This window comes from Capra hircus, chromosome 7 (genome assembly GCF_001704415.2).
Source record: "Capra hircus breed San Clemente chromosome 7, ASM170441v1, whole genome shotgun sequence".
Taxonomy (NCBI): domain Eukaryota; kingdom Metazoa; phylum Chordata; class Mammalia; order Artiodactyla; family Bovidae; genus Capra; species Capra hircus.
This window is the reverse complement of record NC_030814.1, coordinates 79,860,192-79,881,709: the sequence shown is the minus strand read 5'-3', so window position 1 is coordinate 79,881,709 and position 21,518 is coordinate 79,860,192. Positions and strand designations below refer to the sequence as shown.

General features: G+C 43.4%; 2 protein-coding genes across 2 annotated transcripts; one reads left to right on the top strand and one right to left on the bottom strand.

Annotated features, from left to right (window-relative positions):
- PPIC (peptidylprolyl isomerase C) lies at positions 6,888-21,267 on the top strand. Its single transcript, XM_018050679.1, has 5 exons — positions 6,888-7,108; positions 12,751-12,864; positions 13,556-13,649; positions 16,371-16,555; positions 20,527-21,267. The coding sequence occupies exons 1-5, from the start codon at positions 6,992-6,994 to the stop codon at positions 20,653-20,655; spliced, it is 639 nt and encodes a 212-aa protein (XP_017906168.1). The 5' UTR covers positions 6,888-6,991; the 3' UTR covers positions 20,656-21,267.
- On the bottom strand, positions 11,465-11,914 carry LOC102173562 (cytochrome c oxidase subunit 7C, mitochondrial). Its single transcript, XM_018050680.1, has one exon. The coding sequence runs from the start codon at positions 11,786-11,788 to the stop codon at positions 11,597-11,599; it is 192 nt and encodes a 63-aa protein (XP_017906169.1). The 5' UTR covers positions 11,789-11,914; the 3' UTR covers positions 11,465-11,596.

Sequence of the window (21,518 nt, the reverse complement as noted above, 5' to 3'; positions counted from 1 at the left end):
GAAACCTGAGATCAAATTGCCAACATCTGCTGGATCATGGAAAAAGCAAGAGAGTTCCAGAAAAACATCTATTTCTGCTTTATTGACTATGCCAAAGCCTTTGACCGTGTGGATCACAATAAGCTGTGGAAAATTCTGAGTGAGATGGGAATACCAGACCACCTGACCTGCCTCTTGAGAAATCTGTATGCAGTTCAGGAAGTAACAGTCAGAACTGGACATGGAACAACGGACTGGTTCCAAATAGGAAAAGGAGTACGTCAAGGCTCTATATTGTCACCCTGCTTATTTAACTTCTATGCAGAGTACATCATGAGAAACGCTGGACTGGAAGAAACACAAGCTGGAATCAAATTGCCAGGAGAAATATCAATAACCTCAGATATGCAGATGACACCACCCTTATGGCAGAAAGTGAAGAGGAACTAAAAAGCCTCTTGATGAAAGTAAAAGAGGAGAGTGAAAAAGTTGGCCTAAAGCTCAACATTCAGAAAACGAAGATCATGGCATCTGGTCCCATCAGTCCATGAGAAATAGATGGGGAAACAGTGGAAACAGTGTCAGACTTTATTTTTGGGGGCTCCAAAATCACTGCAGATGGTGATTGCAGCTATGAAATTAAAAAACGCTTACTCCTTGGAAGAAAAGTTATGACCAACCTAGATAGCATATTGAAAAGCAGAGACATTACTTTGCCAACTAAGGTCCGTCTAGTCAAGTCTATGGTTTTTCCTGTGGTCATGTATGGATGTGAGAGTTGGACTGTGAAGAAAGCTGAGCATGATGCTTTTGAACTGTGGTGTTGGAGAAGACTCTTGAGAGTCCCTTGCACTGCAAGAAGATCCAACCAGTTCATTCTGAAGGAGATCAGCCCTGGGATTTCTTTGGAAGGACTGATGCTAAAGCTGAATCTCCAGTACTTTGGCCACCTCATGCGAAGAGCTGACTCATTGGAAAAGACTTTGATGCTGGGACGGATTGGGGGCAGGAGAAGAAGGGGACGACAGAGGATGAGATGGCTGGATGGCATCACTGACTCGATGAATGGGAGTCTGAGTGAACTCCGGGAGTTGGTGATGGACAGGGAGGCCTGGCGTGCTGCGATTCATGGGGTCACAAAGAGTCGGACACAACTGAGCTACTGAACTGAACTGAACTGAAGCCATTAGATATTCAAGCTGGTTTTAGAAAAGGCAAAGGAACCAGAGATCAAATTGCCAACATCTGCTAGATCATGGAAAACGCAAGAGAGTTCCAGAAAAACATCTATTTCTGCTTTATTGACTATGCCAAAGCCTTTGACCGTGTGGATCACAATAAACTGTGTAAAATTCTGAAAGAGATGGGTATGCCAGACCACCTGACCTGCCTTTTGAGAAACGTATATGCAGGTCAGGAAGCAACAGTTAGAACTGGACATGGAACAACAGACTGGTTCCAAATAGGAAAAGGAGTACATCAAGGCTGTATATTGTCACCCTGCTTATTTTACTTCTATGCAGAGTACATCATGAGAAATGCTGGGCTGGAAGAAACACAAGCTGGAATCAAGATTGCCGGGAGAAATATCAATAACCTCAGATATGCAGATGACACCACCCTTATGGCAGAAAGTGAAGAGGAACTAAAAAGCCTCTCGATGAAAGTGAAAGAGGAGAGTGAAAAAGTTGGCTTAAAGCTCAACATTCAGAAAACGAAGACCATGGCATCTGGTCCCATCACTTAATGACAAGTAGATAAGGAAACAGTGGAAACAGTGACAGACTTTATTTTTTTGGGCTCCAAAATCACTGCAGACAGTGACTGCAGCCATGAAATTAAAAGACACCTACTCCTTGGAAGAAAAGTTATTACCAACCTAGATAGCATATTGAAAAGCAGAGACATTACTTTGCCAACAAATGTCTGTCTAGTGAAGGCTATGGTTTTTCCAGTGGTCATGTATGGATGTGAGAGTTGGACTGTGAAGAAGGCTGAGCGTGATGCTTTTGAACTGTGGTGTTGGAGAAGACTCTTAAGAGTCCCTTGGACTGCAAGGAGATCCAACCAGTCCATTCTGAAGGATTTCTTTGGAAGGAATGATGCTAAAGCTGAATCTCCAGTACTTTGGCCACCTCATGCGAAGAATTGACTCATTGGAAGACTTTGATGCTGGGATGGATTGGGGGCAGGAGAAGAAGGGGACAACTGAGGATGAGATGGCTAGATGGCATCACCGACTCGATGGACATGAGTTTGGGTAAACTCCAGGAGTTGGTGATGGACAGGGAGGCCTGGCATGTTGCGACTCATGGGGTCGCAAAGAGTCAGACATGACTGAGCAACTGAACTGAACTGAACTGAAATGACATGGAGGACATGTTAATGCATACTGCTAAGTGAAAAAGAAAGTAGAATCTATTTCAACGAGATAGAAAATAATAGGAAATTAAACTCAAAGAAAGAGAAGGAAGGAATAAAGATATAAACTAATGAAATAAAATCAATATATTATAATCCTAAACTCATTTGATGGAGCTGTTGGGAAAAAAAAAGAAAAAAATGTGAAAACAGTCAATGCCAGGAATGAAGAAAACCTTTACTAGAAGTCCTGCAGACCTACAAAATTATAAAAAGATGCATTAAACAAATTTATGTAAATAAATTTAAAAATAAAAATGAAGTAAATTTCTCAAAATATGCATGGAAAAATTGACAGAATACAAAATTTAAATAGTCCTCAATCATTAAAAACATTAACCTATAATTTAAAACTACAATAAAGAAAACTCTAGGCATAGATGGCTTAAAAGAAACAATCAAGGCAGAAATAATGGCAATCATTCACATATCTTTTCAGAGCATAGGGAAGAACCCCAACCATTTGCAATTCATGTTAATGTGCTAAAATAATCCTGACTAAGAAAAAAAAAAAAACACTGACAGGAAATTCCAAAAAGGAAATTTTTTTAAGCTCGTCTGATTTGTGAATATAGATGCTAATATTCTGAAAAAAAAATAGCAAAGTTACCCATTATCATAAAAATGGAAAGCTGGTAATTTGCTTGGCCTGAACTGGAAAGCCAAATCAATTTATTTACTGGTATTTTTTCCTGAACTTCATTTCAGGAGAAATGCCTTTTTTCAGTTCTTGTTAAGTTTGCTTTATATACATATCAGTTCAGTTCAGTTCAGTCGCTCAGCTGTGTCCGACTCTTTGCGACCCTGTGAATCGCAGCACGCCAGGTCTCCCTATCCATCACCAACTCCCGGAGTTCACTCAGACTCACGTCCATCGAGTCAGTGATGCCATCCAGCCATCTCATCCTCGGTCGTCCCCTTCTCCTCCTGCCCCCAATCCCTCCCAGCATCAGAGTCTTTTCCAATGAATCAACTCTTCGCATGAGGTGGCCAAAGTACTGGAGTTTCAGCTTTCTTTCTGGAGTTATTTCTCCACTGATCTCCAGTAGCATATTGGGCACCTACTGACCTGGGGAGTTCCTCTTTTGGTATCCTATCATTTTGCCTTTTCATAACTGTTCATGGGGTTCTCAAGGCAAGAATACTAAAGTGGTTTGCCATTCCTGTCTCCAGTGGACCACATTCTGTCAGACCTTTCCACCATGACCCGCCCGTATAGCAATATAAAAAAAGGTTAATACATATTGGGTATACTCCTGAAAGCAAGAATGGCTGAAGATTTGAAAATCAATGCAATTCACATGAACAGAGTAAGGGAAAATCATGTGATTATTCTCGTTGCTTTCAGTAAGTGATGTTGATCAAATTTGTGACAAAACCTCTTAATGAATCAGAACTAAAAAGGAATTCTCTTAGCTGAAAAAGGATGTCCTCACTTAAAAGAATATTCAGCAAATATCAGACTTAATGGTAAACTATTGAAAGCTTTTCCTCTGGCATTAGGACAGACAAGTGTATTATTAGTTTCCTAGACTTCCCATAACAAAGTACCACAAACTGGGATCATTTAAAACAACAAAAATGTATTGTCTCACAGTTCTGGAGGTTAGATGTCTGCAATTAGGTGCTGACAGGGCCACGCTCTCCTTAGGGAGGGTCTTTCCTGGCCTCTCCTTGGCTTCTGGTGGTTGCCAGCTATCCTGGGCATTTCTTGACTCAGAGATATACCACTCCAATCTCTCTCTTTGTCTTCACATGGTGTTTCCCCTTGCGGAGGGGTGGTTCTTTGTCTCTCTTCTTTTTACAGGGACACTAGTCATATAACCTACTTCAATAGGGTCTCAACTTGAATACATCCGCGCACACACACAAAAAAAACCACCCTATTTGGAAATAGGGTCACATTCACAGATCCTGGGGTTTCTGACTTTGATGTACCCACTTGGGGGCAAAATTTAACCCCCCAAACAATGACTCATCCTATAGTCACTTCTTTTTGTACTCAAGGTCCTGGTGGCAAGAAAAAGAAATAAAAGGTATAAAGATTAGAAAGAAAGGAATAAAATTGTCACTATTTATGAATAACATAGTTATCTATGTAGAAAATCCTAAATAATTCACAGATAAATCATTGTAATTAATAAGTTTAAAAAACTAGCCTATTCAAGATTAATATACACAATTTATTCTACTATGATATAATACTGGAGTGGGTTGCCATTTCCTTCTCCAGAGGATCTTCCCAATCCAGGGATTGAACCCAGGTCTCCCGCATTGCAGGCAGACGCTTTACTGTCTGAGCCACCAGGGAAGCCATGATATAATACTAACAAACAAGTAAATAAATGTCAAGAAGATATAATTTACAATTGCAAAAAACAAAACAAAGACCAAATACCTTGAAATCAACTTAAAATTATATGTATAAGGTTTTTAGACAGACAACTATAAAATCTTACTGAGAGAAATTAACAGGGAAATAAACGGAGGACTATGCCATGTTCATGAATGGAAGACACAATATTACAACTATGCCAAGTCTTTCCAAAAGGAGGTATACATGCCATGCATATCCAACTAAAATCCCAGTTTATGGAAACTGACAAGCTGATTTTCAAGTTTATATGAACACAGAAAGGGTCAAGAATAGCCAGAAATCTATTGTACAAAGTAAGAGAACTTCTACTCCTAACTATGAAGACTTATTATAAGACTATTTTCATTAAGACAATGAGGTGCTGGCATGAAGACAGACAAATACGTCAATGGGACAGAAAAGAGGGAGCACAGACAGACCCATATATGTAGGGACATTTATTCCATGACAGAAGTAGCATTACAGAGCAATAAGAAATCACTTTTCAATAAGTTATGCTAGACAATGGAATTCTTATGGGAAAAAATTCAGCCACTAGCTTGTCCAATGCATCAAAATAGCTACACACAAAATCATGGATGAATTTCATAAATTTCAGCAAAAAGAACTCGTAAGATTCCAGTCACACAAAGTTAAAACTAATCCTTATTGGAAGACGTCAGGATCGTGGTTAATTTAGGGAGAAGAAAGTGTTAGCAACTGCAAGTGAACACAAAAGGAGTTTCTAGAGAGCTAGTGAATATTTCATTTCTTTAGATATGTGGGGTTCTAGCTGTATTTGCTTTTTGACAATTTGTTGCTTTGTACATGTACAGTTTGTTCACTTCTCTTTATTTGTATTAATCTTCCCAGTATAAAAATTCACTCACTGAATAAATATTTGTTGAGAAATCACTATATACCTGACATTGTACTGGATCTGAATCAGGAGAAATAAATACAGGCATAAGCCCTCTGATACCCTTAGCTTGCTACAAAAGGGGGATTCTTTCTTCATTGGGGGGTGATAGTGATGAGGAAAGCCATTAGATCCTTCACTGGACTGAAATACCAAAATAGCTCACAAGTGTTCTGCCCAGCCTTCAAATGTGGTGGTTACCCTTTGTATACATAATAAATGGTTCCAGTGTAATTCTAGACCCACACTTAGTTACACATAGGAATCCTATGTGCATACCCAAGGAAAATCTTAGCTTGAAAGTCATGGCACTAGCCCCTAAGAAAACCAAGAGAAAACTATCATTAATTTGTAGTTAATTTTGGCTCTATTACATTAAAAAAGTTCTTTGAAGTCCTAAGGCAAACAGCATTGAATTTTAAAACGTTTTCCTGATTATAAAATACTTACATGTTCAATGTAGAACATCTGGGAAATCAGAAAATTGCAAAGAAAACAAAAACCTATTATCCTATCACCATAGCTTCTGTAAATGTTTTGGTACATTTCTTTCCGTTTTTAAAATGTTGTTATACATTTACACAATCGAGGTCCAATTTTGCAACATGAGTTTTTCATTTAAAAATATGAGTATTTCCCCATGTCATTAATTTCTAAACATAATTTTTAAGTTTGTAAAAAAGTATATCCCCAATTTGAATAATCTCAATTACAGGTCATTCGTTCTGTGTAATCGAGTAGAAACATCCAGGGTCTCAAGAGTTCTGAGAGAAGTCCAGAACTTAGCTAAAGCCTCTGATGGAACATTGGAACCTGGCAGGCTTGGCAGAGGTTGCTCGGCTCCAGTGGCGGCTGCGGTCACAGAGGGGGACCCGTCGCGGCAAGCAAGATGCCAGGATGACCCGGAGCCTGGAGAGTCCTCGACTTTGCATCAGGTTTAATACGCGTCTACGCTGTAAGTTCCCGGCGATGCCCCAGCCTGCATCCCTCAGCTCACGGGTCCGGACCGATCAGGCATCATCCGAGCAGCGCCGGCTTGCTCCGGATGCCCGCGCCCAGTGCACCCTGCAGCCGCGCGGCGGTTGGACTCGGCTCCGCGCTCCGTGGCGCGCCTCTCCGAGTCCCTAGCTCGGGTCGCTGGGCTGAACCTGGGAGGAGGCGCCCGAGGTTCCGGGCCTGCCCGGAGAGCCGCGTCTCCATCCCCCCCGCCCCTCGAGCCGGGAGCGCGCAGGCGCAGCCGGCCAGGAGTCCCGCGGGCAGTCCAGGAGTCTGCGGTCGCGCCCCAGCCGCTGCTGCCGCCGCCGTCTCCGCTCATCATGGGCCCGGGTCTCCGGCCGCTGCTACCTCTCGTGCTTTGCGTGGGGCTCAGCGCCCTCGTACCGTCCGCGGGAGCCTCGGGCTTCCGCAAGCGAGGCCCCTCGGTGACGGCCAAGGTGACCGGGCAGCGGGCAGCAAGTTCCCCTCGTGCCGCCCGGGGGGATGGGGGGGCTGTGGGGACTGGAACCTCAGGGGCAGCGGCGGCGATCAGGGGGCTTCCCAGGCGCAGAGGATGGGAGGCCGCCGCAGGGCTAGGTGGTAGTGGTGGGGGTCCCCGCGCGCGCGCGTGGGTAGGGGGGCGCCCTCGCTCTCCTGGGAGACTTTAGGGGCGCAAGGCCGAGCCCGCGCCCCCCCCCCCCCCCCGCGGGCTGTCTGAGCGTCATCTCCTGGGCTGGTGATCCGACGTGGCCACCAGCCCCCGAACCGGGAGAAGCTTCCGGAACCGGCGAGCCCTTTCTCTAGGGAGGAGACAGCCGAGGACTTCCTTCGGCGTGGCGGGGACTTGGGAATAGAAACAGGAAGAATGCAGGAGGGCGAAGGAGGCGCCCTGCGAGAGGAGGGGTTGCAGCTGGGCTGCCCCCGCGGATGTCACCCGGCCGCTCAGAGCCCCAGGTCCAGCCCCTGTCGCTTGGGGTAGGGTAGGCGTTACGTGGCCTTGCTTAACCAAGGACTGTCCTCCTTTTCGTGTTTAGGAACCACCATCAATCCCCGCCAGGGAGGGAGAGGTGCGCTTTTCAGACTGGGGAGTAGACACAGGGCCTGGGATGCTGCTGAGCGAGGCCCAGGAGGCCCCTGCATGACCGAGGCCAGCCTTTCAATCTCGATGGGAGGTGGTGGGGTGGAGATCTGCCTTAGGCTGCCTCCTTAACAGCTTCAGGTCTTTTTTCAGCACATTTACCCAAGGTTAGAAAATAAGGGAGGATGCCCGGAGAGACAGAGGGAGGAAAGGAGTGATTTGGTGCCCGTCATCACTACTTCTGGAAAACCCACTGGCAGGAGTGTCTTAGAATCTGGAAGAAGGAGCAGCTGCAGGTGGTCTTAACAGTCGGTCCCCTGCCAGTAGAAATGACAGTGTTGGGTGCTTCAGTCCTCCACTGCGGACCCCACCGGAGGAGCGGGGAGGACACAGGGCGGGAGAGGTACAGCCCAACACCTGATGTAGCCTGAGAGTGAGGAGTGAACAGGAAGGCCCTGCTGCAGGGCTGCGGTGATAAATGAACTGTGGTTGGGAACCTCAGGGAGCGTGGAAGAAGAGTGGGGCTTCTTAGCCAGGGTGCTGTCACTGAGTGAGTTTTCATGCACTCTAGGTTTGGAATAGTCACTTACCACTATCTCCTTTTTTCCCCCCGCCCCATTTGTCATTAAGTTCTAAAAACTAACTGTGCAGGCATGTCCTGCCACAGATTCGACTCTGCTGAATTACTTTCTCAGTGGGGCATTTTAAGACAACTACTCTGTTGGGAAGTGGAAATATTAAAAATGATTTCTCTGAGTGTGGACAAGTAGATGAATTGGCCATCACTCTAGTGTATTGTATGTTTTCCCCAGCAGTCTTTAGCTTTTCCTCTGATTGTGTTTGAAAACAAGAATCTGTAAATGAGAGGTATGAAGTGCTGTCTCTCCCAGGGCCCTTTCTTGTCTGTGAATCTTGCTGCCAGCCACCACCTCAGCCTCCTGCCCAGTCTCAGAGACTCACTGGTCTCAAAATCCACCCAGTTGGCATTTGCACCCTTGCATTTTCCAGCAGATGCCATGGGCTCTGTGCAGCGTCAGGCACCTGAGAGTGTAGAAAAATAATGCTGCCATCTTTCCAGCTGTGCTCAAGTCACAGGTTGCTGTCACTTTCTGCAGTTCTCAGAGTGGCTAAGAGGCTTCACCTGAGGTAATAACAAGTTACCAAGAATGCCTGAGGCTCCTCCTCTGTAAGTGGAAATAGAAATAATACCTGCTGGCAAGGTTTTGCATATTAGATGTGATAGAGCAGGTAAAGTGCTTAGCCCTGATCGAAGTTCCTGATTTAAGAGGTCAACGGTTAGTGTTATTTGTGTTATCTTATTAATCCTCCGGTGGCAGGGCAGGTACAGATGAGGAGCGGGGGCTTGGAGTTGCCCAAGGTCCCATGGCCAATAAGTGGTAGAGCTGGCTTGAGAACAGTTTCCTTGACCTCGAGGCTCCTGTACTTGGTGTCTTCCCCAGTTACTTTGGAAATGGAAGCACAGTTAACCCTACAAGGGTTTGGAGTAGGCTCTGTGAGGTCCTCTTGCCTCTTCCCCTCTCTCTTCCCACCCTCTGCTGCTGCTGCTGCTGCTGCTAAGTCGCTTCAATCATGTCCAACTCTGTGAAACCCCATAGACAGCAGCCCACCAGGCTCCCTCATCCCTGGGATTCTCCAGGCAAGAACACTGGAGTGTGTTGCCATTTCCTTCTCCAATGCATGAAAGTGAAAAGTGAAAGTGAAGTCGCTCAGTCGTGTCCGACTCTCAGCAACCCCACAGACTGCAGCCCCCCAGGCTCTCATCTTCTAGTGCCCCATAATTTTCAGATGACTTTCAAGGGCAGCCTCAAGGGAAAAAAGGAGGGACCAAGGGCCAGCTCTTGAAGTGCAATGTGAAATTCAAGCGCCACCTTTTCCAGGAAGCCTGCTCTGATCTCCACAGATAATCACCACCTCTAACTATGACATTTTATCTGTACATACCTTCTTGTAAAGCTTGACTTCCCGTCACAGTGACTATCTCTGTGCTTCCTCTTCTGTGGGACTTTGTAGCCTCATTCCCTTTCACAGGGCCTATTCCCAAGGACAGGCAGAAAAGTCAGAGACGATCTCAGGGTAAGAGGGTTTGCCTGGCAGCCACCCCAGGCCCACCTTACCATCTGTTTAGGTATGTGTATGCCCTGGTCTTCATTCAGTATTGCCTTTTTTTTTTTTTTTTAGTATCTGCTTGAGCTAACACTGTGCTGGGCACTGGGGATCTAAAAATGCCATTTCCACCCCTTCAGGTAGAAATTGCCTAGATAGAGAGAGTCACATTCATGACAAATCGCAGTCCAGGTGAACGCAGCTTCAAATTGAAATTCTGTCTTTCACGTTCCTAGTATTGCCTAACAAAACTTGGAACTCTTAGCCAGATCCTTCCTCCCCCTTCTGAAATGGGTGAGAGCCTTCCTTCCCAGCCGGTTGTGGTCAGAAGGGTTGTGTCGCTTCTCTGTGCATGGATCCCTTTTCCTGCCTCAGTGCTTTGGTTCCAGAAAGAACTGCCAGGTGGGGCTTGTGCCCATTCTTGTCCCCGGAGGCTGCTCCCCTCTTTCCAGGCTGGCATCCCATCACACCTCTGTCAGGATACCTTCCCTCAGCCCTCAGCATCCCTCCAGCACACTGGTATTCAGTGTTCTTGGGGTACTTGTCACCCGCAGCCTTGTGCTATGGCTGTTCATGTACTTGGCCTGTCTCTCTCCATAATCTCCCTGAGGACAGGGACTTCCTCCACTTGTACCCTTACAATGCCTTCTGCAGAGATCTTTGACAAGTATTTAATAAGATTTGATTTTATCGTTTCCATTAGAGTTAGGGAAACTCTGCTGTATTTTCATGCCATCATGCAAGAAGTTGAAGGACGCTGTGGTTTGGGAAAAAACATCATATTAATACGTGTGCTAGGCCGCATGTAGGAAAGCAAGATGGTTATTGGAGAGTTACGCTGGGTGACATAGACACTTTTTCTTCATCTTCTCATGCTGTCCTCCCACATTTTATTCTCTTTGCCATTGAAATGTTCACAGGCTTTCTTTTCTCTTCTTTATTTTAAAAGTCTGGCAGGCTTATGTGGTGCTTCCTTACGATTACATACCCAGTTCTTGTCCTGGGGCCTCTTCATTATTGCCTGTTATTTAATTTACTCCTTGATTTGGAAATCCCTTTGGAAAACTGCTTCTTTTGCCCCAGGCTGCATGCCAGGCTCTTGTGGGCATTAATGGAACTTCCTGAATTGTCCCGTTCACTGCACTGCCCAATCTCAAGGGCCTGGTCTTTTATGCATTCTCTAAACTTTTAGCATGTAAATAATAATAACAGTTTTTTGCAGCTCTGGCCATGTAAAATTGCAAAATGCCACATGGAACACTAAATATCACATCATCCTATGAAAGACGTCCTGATGTATTGGCAGAGGCTCTTGTCTTGAACTAAAGCTTGACAGTCTTTACTTTGCGATTTTTCTAAACTGTATGACATCTTTTCTCTTTGACACCTTCTGAAATTTTTTTAAAGTCATCTCTTGAATGTCTTTTTTTTTTTTTTACCCATTCAGATAGTGAATTGGTTCATACTATCTAAACTTGCTAACAGAATGCCCTTTGACTCTGCGGCCTTTTCAAACGTTCTATCTCGAAATCATCTTAACACAGTGATTTGTGAAGCAGAACATATATAATTTCGTTTTAGGTGAAACAGTAAAAAAAAAGTCCAAGAGAACTTTTTTTTTTTTTTTTTTTGATTTATGCCATAAGTTTATTTACAAACATATTTAGGATGCTGAGTTCAAGGGACTGATCCTTTTAAGAGACTGCACCTCTTAATATGCTCCTCTTCCTATCTTTCTCATGGATTACTTTTTAAGCAGTTGGTGTCTTACTATAAAGAAAGGTGCAGCAAATCCAGACCCAAAGAACAAAGTCATCATAGCTAGTAACCTCCACTTGTTTTCCACTGAAAATGGTATATTCTTCCCTGGACCCTCCTCATAGTGGCTCCGACGAATCACAGAGGTTGTGAACCTCCGGATGCTCTGTCCCAACATAGCGCTCTTGGACGCTCTACAAAAGATCCAGAGACCGGAGGCGGAAGAAATGGCGGCTGCAAACCTACCGCTTCTTGCCTCACGACCTTGCTCCTCTAACTGCAAGGATCGAAAGGGAAGATTCCAAGAGAACTTTTAAGCATACCTGTCAAGAAAGAAGTAACTGACTTCTGGAGTTGTGCTTGCTCTCTTCTGTTTTAAAATGCTGTGACAGAGAAAAGGCACATTCTACTTGGGCAACTTTGGGAACTTGAGGACTGGATTTGGTGCCTCAAGTGTGCAGGGTAAATGGTTCTCGCAGGACCAGCTTGCAGTGTTTGCTGTACTTAGGACGCAGCAGAGGCCCGCGTGTCTTAGTGTGTTTGGATGTGAGTGGCAGGCCTTTTGGAGCAGGGCTGTGTGTTTTGATCATCTTTCACAGGCCTCTTGACAGCAGACATCTATTGAGAACTCACTGGGAATTTGGTGCTACTCGAAGTTACAAAAAAATAAATCTGGACGGCTAGACTATTTCTTTCCTCACCAGTTTTTTTTTCTCCTGCCAAGACTGGGGATCATCACCTTTCAGAAGAGCAGTAGTCTCCACTCTCAACCCCTAGTTTTGTCCACAGAGCTAGGAACCTAGGCGACAGTACCTGGGGGAGAGGAATTCTTGAAGACGTTACTGGCTCATTCTGACAGTACCAAGTCCAACTTTAAACCCGGTTCGTAGCACAGTGTCTGACTCAGTGATGGTGCTCCATAATGGTTTGGTGGATGAATATTTGCGAGTGAAATGCACCCACAAAAATGGTTTCAGAACTCCTTTAATTTATCTCTTGCTCCTTCACCCCCTCCTTTATAAAATGCGGGTGGCCGGGGCCCTCACACGTGGATCCGTTCTCAGACTGTCACGTGCACTTACCTTGTATTGTGGCTTTTCCACAGTGTAACCTGGTGCTCTGCCTTTCACCCCCATGCAGGTCTTCTTTGACGTGAGGATTGGAGATAAAGATGTTGGCAGAATCGTAATTGGCCTCTTTGGAAAAGTCGTGCCCAAGACGGTGGAAAATTTTGTCGCTCTGGCAACAGGAGAGGTATGTCTCAGTTTTATCCCCTTTAACTGTGCACAGAATTGAATCTTCCTCCTTTTAAGCCAGACATACAGATGTATTCTGGGGGATGAATGGAGAGAATAGCATGGAACCAGTGGGAATTTGCTGCATGACTCGGGGAACTCAAACTGGGGCTCTGTGACAACCTAGAAGGGTGGGATGAGGTGGGAGGTGGGAGGGAGGTTCCAGAGGGAGGGCACATTGGCTGATTCATGTTGATGCATGGCAGAAAAAACAATTATCCTCCAATTAAAAATAAATACCTTTTAAAAAATGTAAATGTAAAAAAAGTTATACCTGGGAAAATAAGTATTAAATTAGTAGATGAGATGAATCTGAGACATCTAATAATATTTTACTTTGTTTTTCTATAAAATCTGTATTCTTTGAGCACTCAGTTTCCTCAAGGTTCTAGAAAGTGAAACAGTCATTAAGTGAAAATGCAGACTTCTCTCTTTTTACTTGTGCATGTTAGTATTTTGCTTCCCTAGTTTATTTATTTTTCAGTCAGCTAATGATAAATATCTGTCAGTAAACTATTGTAGGTACCTACTTTAGTTCTGCAGATATTTTGTGTAATTTTCTCATTTTGTCATTTCCAGATAAACACTGGGGTTTATCTTACAGTATGGGTTATATCTGCTTGTGTATTCAATTGACATAATCTCTTTAGAAAGGATATGGATATAAAGGAAGCAAATTTCATCGCGTCATCAAAGATTTCATGATTCAAGGAGGAGACTTCACCCGGGGAGATGGCACTGGTGGTAATGTTGTCTCTTAAACGTTTCCTTTCCTGCTTACCCAAGTGATACCTAAGACTAAGACGGTATATTTGCCCAGCATATTGAACTCCCAGCTTCAAGGAACAAAGTCAAAAAGACAAACTTAATTCTTCCAGAAAGATAAGAGTTTTTGGTTAGGGGCGGGGGGCCTCATCTAACAAAATCTTGGTAGGTGTGAATGAGTGAGGCCTCCTAATTTTAAACAGTCTTTGCTTGGGTATTCATCATCCTTCTTTAGTGGAGATGTATTCATTTAGTCGGCTGTTTTGCGCTTATGAAAATCCTAGATTCCTGGTATGTAGCAATATGGAAAGAAGTCTGTCATAGCAAGGAGAGGTAGACTGAAAAGCCATGTGCCCTGGAGGGGACAGCCAGCTGCAGAAGTGCATTTTGCTGGGGGGTGGGGAGGTGGGGGTGGGGTGGTGCTGGTGGTCCATAAGCATCATGCCAGAATGATGAGACTGGTATTTAGGTGGCAGGATCACAGGTGAATTTACTTCCTTCTTTCAAAATTCTCTTTTTATCATCAGCTTTTGCAGTAATAAAAAATTAAGTAAATAGACCACTTGTCACAATTACAGTATAAATTAATTTTTATCAACACCATTAGAATTCAATAAAGAACCCATAATTCAGTTTATAGAATCTCAAATATAACTGAGCTTATTGTTTCTCATTGAGGATTCCAGCTGCCCGGCTCCCTGGTCTTTTTCTCATAAATGTAGTGAGTTCTTTTCCTGAACATACCTACAATATGGAACTATACCAAATTTTTATTTAAGTACTTGAAGTACTTTATATACTTATTTTTATTTACTTAAGATTTTTAATTCAGCAAATACTGGGTTTGGTAGATAGTAAATGGCTAACGTTTTAAAGAAACAAGCCATTTTCAAACACTATTGTTGATTTTATGTTTATTGCAATGGTTTTTTAAAATAACAAACTGGCTGTCATTAAATGCTTGGATTTGCCAAGACACCGGTGGAAATGCTGCTGGGTATGGGAAGGTAGACTGGATCAGAGGAACATGTTCAGGTTACTTGGTTGAACGGGGCTGCTGCAAAGCTGGGACTGCTGCAGAGCTGGGTCTCTGGTGGAAAAGCCTGGTTCCAGTGCTGGTCCCCTCGGGACTGGCACTCCGCGGTCCTGCCTGCGCCCTGGCAGGAATGGTGATGGCACTTCAGTGTTCTCTCTTCTGTTCCTCTTTCTTTCTCTCTCCTCTCTCTCTGCCTTGTGTGTGTGTGTGTGCACATGCACATGCATGTACAGAATTAAAATTCTCTGAGTTTTGGAGATAGGACCTTTTGGATCATTTAAATTTAGCCTAGACTTCTCTGTAGGCAGAACTTTCCTGCCAGGCCACTTCGTATGTCACTTACCAACCAGCTATAAATTGCTTACCTTTGGTATTCACTTCTGGTCCTTCTAACTGAGCCAGGATTGGATTCTTTTTTTTTCCTTAGGAAGATGAATTATATTTGACCTTGTCTACCAAAAAAAAAAAAAAAGGCAGGGTTCCTTAAATTATTAAATATTAATACTCAGAGTAATATAAAGTAAGAGTTACAAAGCAGTGAAGTTGTTAAAATATCCAGTTAATTTATTTAGAAGCTGTATATCCCAAGATGTACACCTTAAGAAGAAAAATCATCAGGATTCACAAAATGTCCTTACTATTCCTCTACAGCAACACTTTCTAGAAAACCTGTTTGAAAAGTTAACTATGTTAGCTATGAAGAGGTTTTGGTTTTATATGAATGAAGAAAAATGCCCATATAAGACCCAAGTCTTAAGGAACTTTTTTGCCTGGTCCTTCACAAGAACTGCATAGTAAGAAGGAGATAACATGAGAGCTGACTGAGCCAGACTTTAAGGTTGGCCACTGATGGATAAGGTGACCTGCAGTAGAGAAGTTGGGTGTCACAGGCACTCAGGGTTGGGGGATGGAGCAGATGGTCAGAACTGTTGTTTTATAGGAAAAATGTGCTGTGCTAGGTCTCCAGCCCCCATGCCTGCCTCTGGCTCAAGGCTGGCTCCCCGGCTGCTCCCAGTTGCTGTCACCCTCTGTACCCTGAAGTCATCAAGCCTAATGATGTCCAGGCTGGCACTATGCTTCTTAGTACTTAGGCTCTAAGTGCTGAGAGAACCAGAGTTGGAGCCAGAAGTTCAAGTTTTACTTTTTCAAGCTTGATAAGCTCCCATTTGATAAGTTTGATAAGTTTCTCATTCACAATGGGAATGAGAGAACCTATCCTATAGGACTGTTATGAGGATTGGCTAAGGGTGTATATTAAGTGACCTGACCCTCAGGACAGAGATGAGGTCACTAGGATGGCTTACCCATCATTCCATCAGACATTACCATGCCATCTTGCCCTTCCATTCCTTCTCATTTCAAAGTGAAATCACTGACTTGCTTGGTCAAGGTCTGGGTCTTCGTTTGAGGCCAGAGGGCATCTTGCTTTCTTGTGTCATACTTAAGGCTTTTGTTTGTTGGTTTCTTTTGGTCCCTGGTGCTGTTTCCTTAAGGAGTAAATTTTATCCTCTGCTTAATTGCTCTTTATGTTTGACTGTCTTCCTCATTCCCATCTTCTATAGGGTTCTCTTAACCAGCTCTATTCAAACCTTATACTTCCCTTTGAAGAATTTACTTTTGTATAACATCTGTTGACCCTACCCTTTTTGTTTTGTCTCACCCAGGTATAAGCATTTATGGGGAGACATTCCCAGATGAGAACTTCAAACTGAAGCATTATGGCATTGGGTGGGTCAGCATGGCCAATGCTGGGCCTGACACCAATGGCTCTCAGTTCTTTATCACCTTGACCAAGCCCACCTGGCTGGATGGCAAACATGTGGTATTTGGAAAAGTCCTCGATGGAATGGTAACTTGATATATTATTTTTTCTCATCTAAAGCTTTATAATGAAAGTACTCTTAGTGATTTGCTCTCAGATTATGCTTCTTAGAGAGCCATAATTATATGCTGACTGGCCTCCTCAAAGGTGAATAAAGTATATATGGTACGTGGATTCAGACCCTGAGTTGGGAAGATCCCCTAGAGAAGGGCATGGCAACCCACTCCAGTGTTCATGCCTGGAGAATCCCATGGACACAGCAGCCTGGTGGGCTACACTCCATGGGCTCACAGAGAGTCAGACATGACTGAAGCGACTTAACACATACACACGATATTTTAATTGTTAGGAGTATTGGAGCAGAAGCTGGGGGAGAAGTTGAGTCCTTAATTTATCATACTATTAGATATAATTAGAAACTCATTTTAATGTAACCAGATGAAATCCTGTAGGTACAATGAAATATCATTTAAACTTAAAAAGGAAGGAAATCCTGTCTCTTGCTAGAACATGGATAAATCTTGAGATGTCTTGTTAAGTAAAGTAAGCCTGTCACAAAAAGACTGTATGATTCCATTCAAATGAGGAATCTAAAGTAGTCAAGGACATGGGAACATAAGGCAAGATGATGGTTTCCAGGGGCTGGGGGATGAAGAAATGGGGAGCTGGTGTTCAATGAGCATCTCTAAGAATCTTCAGTTTTACAAGATGAAAAACTTCTGGAGATTTAGTTGCGCAATAATGTGAATATGCTTAAACTAATGAACTTAAAGTTACACTTGGAAGTGGCTGAGATGGTAATTATACGTTATGTGTTTCTTGTGCTCAGTTGCTCAGTCGTGTCTGATTCTCTGCAACCTCATGGACTGTAGCCTGTGAGGCTCTTCTGTCCATAGGGTTTTCCAGGCAAGAATACTGGATTGGGTTGCTATTTTCTTCTCCATGTGTTCCTTACCACAATTTAAAATATTTTTAAAAACTCTGAGCCCATGTAGCTCGGTACAGATATAAGTCACTTTCAGAGGCACACAGTATAACCACCAGAATTCCTAAAGAGAATTCAAATTTATGCTCCTGTGTCTGAAAGAACATCAAAGGGGTCCAATTCATAATCCACAGGAAGAATTCTTAAAATCCTCATTCTCTTCCACTCCCTGCATTTCTCCTCCTTAGCAGCTGCCCCAAGCTGCTCTTCCAGCTCCTCAACTGGCAGCTGTAAGGTCTGCCCGGTACAACCCTGGAGCATCCTTGAGTCCCTTCCCTCTGCCGTATTTCATTGTTTTCATGTGAACTCATCCAAATGCAAATAAACTAACCTCACTCACTGTAGTCCTCCCAAAACTTCTACCTGTTATTCTGATTCCATTCCCGACTAAAGGGCAGGAACTCAGCTGGCTGACTCAGAACCCCCCTTACAAGGCAAAGATGTGTTCAACCAGAACTGTCAAATAATTCTCATTGGCAAGTGAGATAGGGCTTCCAAGGTGGCTCAGTAGTAAAGAATCTGCCTACCAGTACAGAAGATGCAGGTTTGATCCCTTGGTTGGGAAGATCCCCTGGAGAAGGAAATGGCAACTCACTCCAGTGTTCTTGCCTGGGAAATCTCATGACAGAGAAGCCTGGTGGGCTACAGTCCACAGGGTCCCAAAGAGTTGGACACAACTTAATGATTAAATAACAAGCGGGATGAGAAGCAAAGGGGGCAAAGAAATATCACTTTAGGTCCCATCACAGTGAAGGACATGCCTACATTTTCATAAACCAGCGTCCTCAAAAGAATGTATTCTCGAATAGCAAGGAATCCTAGTCTCCAACTTCTGACTGCTTTTTAAATGAGTTAAACATAGTTATGCATGTGTTAAAACAGTTTGGAGTTTTAACTGCTGAGTCTAATCAGATTCCAAGTATTTTAAATGTAAACTGATTCAAGTGAGCATTTTTGAATACAACATAATGCTTCCCTTGTGGCTCAGATGGTAAAGTGTCTGCCTGCAATGCGGGAGACCTGGGTTCAATCCCTAGGTCTGGAAGATTCCCCTGGAGAGGAAATGGCAACCTACTCCAGTGCTCTTGCCTGGAAAATTCCATAGACAGAGGAAGCTGGTAGGCTACAGTCCATGGTGTTGCCAAGAGTCGGACATGACTGAGCAACTTCACTTTCACTTTAACGCTGCTGCTGCTGCTGCTGCTGCTGCTAAGTCACTTCAGTTGTGTCCAACTCTTTGCGACCCCAGAGACGGCAGCCCACCAGGCTCCCCCGTCCCTGGGATTCTCCAGGCAAGAACACTGGACTGGGTTGCCATTTCCTAGGCTGTAAGAAAAATGAAGAGTACGCATCTGGGGCTTCCTTCTTCCAGTCATGGTTTTCCTTCTGGTCTTCTGGATCTTATGTCTTGGTGCCCTGGTTGGCTGTGTTAACCTCCCTCCACCATTGGCATGCATCCTGGGAGAGCTGCTTCCTGGTCCTAGACAAATAGTCCTGAACATTTCATGAGTCGTAAACTACTTTGAGAAACTATTGAAAACTACAAACTGTCTCTAGAAGGAAAATAAGAAAGTGTATGTGTCATACAGTTTCAGGGAATTTTCACAATCTCCTGACTTCCATCCCCTGACCCTCCAGAGATTGTCTAGGTGGTTTTCTTAACACTGGACCTCACCCCAGACTTGTAGAATCAGAACCTTCACAGGTGGGCATGTGAACAAGCATGTTAAAAATTGTGGTCAAATATACCCAACACAGAAATTTCCATTTCAGCCATTAAATAAGCAGTTTTTAAGCTGCCACAGGTAATTCAGGTGTGTAGCTGCTGCTTTAGGTACACATATGCACATGAGAATCCAAACACACAATCTATTTAGAAATATGTATTATTATTAGAAGAATGCTGATCTTTTATCTTAAATTAGTGTGGATTAGCTGATACCATGTCCAAAGCACTGAGAAACTTTGTTGCTATTTTGTTTCAACCTATTTTAGAAACTCATTAGAGATCTACTAGCTTAGTCCTTGCCTTGTATGAGACACAATGGTCCATGGGCTGTGAAACCATCCAGAGTAGAGAAAGGGGTCTTTATACCATTGGCGGGGTAGTGAGTGAAAGTCGCTCAGTCGTGTCTGATTCTTTGTGACCCCATGGACTATACAGTCCATGGAATTCTTCAGACCAGAATACGGGAGTGGGTAGCGTTCCCTTCTCCAGGGGATCTTTCCACCCCAGGGATTGAACCCAGGTCTCCCGCATTGCAGGTGGATCCTTTACTGTCTGAGCCACCAGGGAAGCCCGTGGGGTAGAGATTACATTAGCATCAGACTCAACCTGTAGATTCAGCTTCCCAGGTGGCACTAGTGGTAAAGAATCGGCCTGCCAATGCAGGAGCTGAGACGCAAGAGATGCAGGTTCAATTCCTGGATTAGGAAGATCCCCAGGAGGAGAAAATGGCAGCCCACTCCAGTATTCTTGCCTGGAGAATCCCATGGACAATGGAGCCTGGCAGGCTACATATAGTTCATCGGGTTGCAAAGAGTCAGACACAACTAAGTGACTGGGTACACACACGTACAACATGTAGATCACTGGAGTCAGCTTTAAAATGGGCAAACTCAGAACTGGCTCCATTACTAAATCTGCTTTCTGGCTCATTTTCTTATGCTTAGACCTCTTACAGAGTGGAAATGAAATTACCTCCAATTCCATGTTAACTCTTAAGTTGGGCTGTAACAAGTGAATAGAAACAGTATTTATTAGAGCTAGGTTGCTAATAAAAAGAAGAGAGGAAACACACAAATATGCTCACTGATTAGCAAGCTTGTAGGTAAATTTTATCTGTTATATATAGATTTCCCAAGTTTTCCATAGTTAGCGTGCATGGTTTTTGTAATCATAAAAAATGAAAACTTATTTCCCACTAGGGCTCAGACTTCACATTGATTTTACCTGTTGATCATCATAGTTGCTGGTCAGAAGTGATCCGTGGGTCTCCTTTTCTTTCACCAGACAGTGGTCCACTCCATAGAACTGCAGGCAACTGACGGGCACGACCGCCCATTCACCGACTGCTCCATCGTCAACAGCGGCAAGATAGATGTGAAAACGCCCTTTGTGGTAGAGGTCGCTGACTGGTGATGCAACTAAGAACACGGTCTGGCAGGGGTGTGTGTGTGTGTGTGTGGGCTGATTCTTCAAAGTTACTGTTTTGCTTTGTTTTTCAATTTTATTCTCTTTTCTACTCCAGATTACAGAAAGGTTATAACAATCAACCACTCAAAATTTAGTTACCATGAATTTTGGTAAATCACTTGTTGAGGGACTTTGCACTTAAAAGACTCATCCCTTTCCTCCAGTGGTGCTATTTTTAAGCTAGAAACTTTGTATTTGGTATCTTCTTTTGAAGAACAGACACACAATCATTACTTAGCTGGATTAAGTGTGATCCCCAAATTGAGTGATGCTGAAGGTTTGTCTGAAAAAGATGGTGACAAGAAGTGTATTATTTTGTATTCAAACAGAAATTCTTTTCACGTAAAGGGAGATTTGATTAGTATTATCTGTGTCACAGGGACTTTTACCTTTGAAAGGTGCTTATTCTCTATACTAAATACTTTTTATATAAATCAATTATTTTTGAAAGACATTTTTTAACCTAAAGTTCTTTTAAAAAATTAATGTACAGAAATATATGCATTTTAATGTCATCAGTGAACAGATTAATAAAAGTTCTGCAATTCAAAATATTAACAAAACTGGATAATTTGTGATAAGAATGCACAGAAGTGATGCCCATCCACATTCCAGACACTCGAGCTGATTATTCACCTATTTTTTACTCAATGTAATATGTCTAAAAAGTTCACTGGAGTCTAGTTGCCACAGAAAGGAATCTTTTTTTTTTTTTTTCCACGTACATAATAGGGATGAAGATTCAGGCTACACTTAAACTGGATGGGAAAATAAAATCCTATTGGTGGCTCTGGTACATACCTGGCTGT

What these genes read in the sequence shown, in the direction of transcription:
- LOC102173562 (XM_018050680.1), bottom strand. Translation starts at nt 11,788, where the DNA reads ATGTTGGGACAGAGCATCCGGAGGTTCACAACCTCTGTGATTCGTCGG.
- PPIC (XM_018050679.1), top strand. Translation starts at nt 6,992, where the DNA reads ATGGGCCCGGGTCTCCGGCCGCTGCTACCTCTCGTGCTTTGCGTGGGG. An exon ending in TCGCTCTGGCAACAGGAGAG is followed by an intron (nt 12,865 to 13,555) that starts GTATGTCTCAGT and finishes TAATCTCTTTAG; the next exon opens with AAAGGATATGGATATAAAGG. An exon ending in CCGGGGAGATGGCACTGGTG is followed by an intron (nt 13,650 to 16,370) that starts GTAATGTTGTCT and finishes TGTCTCACCCAG; the next exon opens with GTATAAGCATTTATGGGGAG.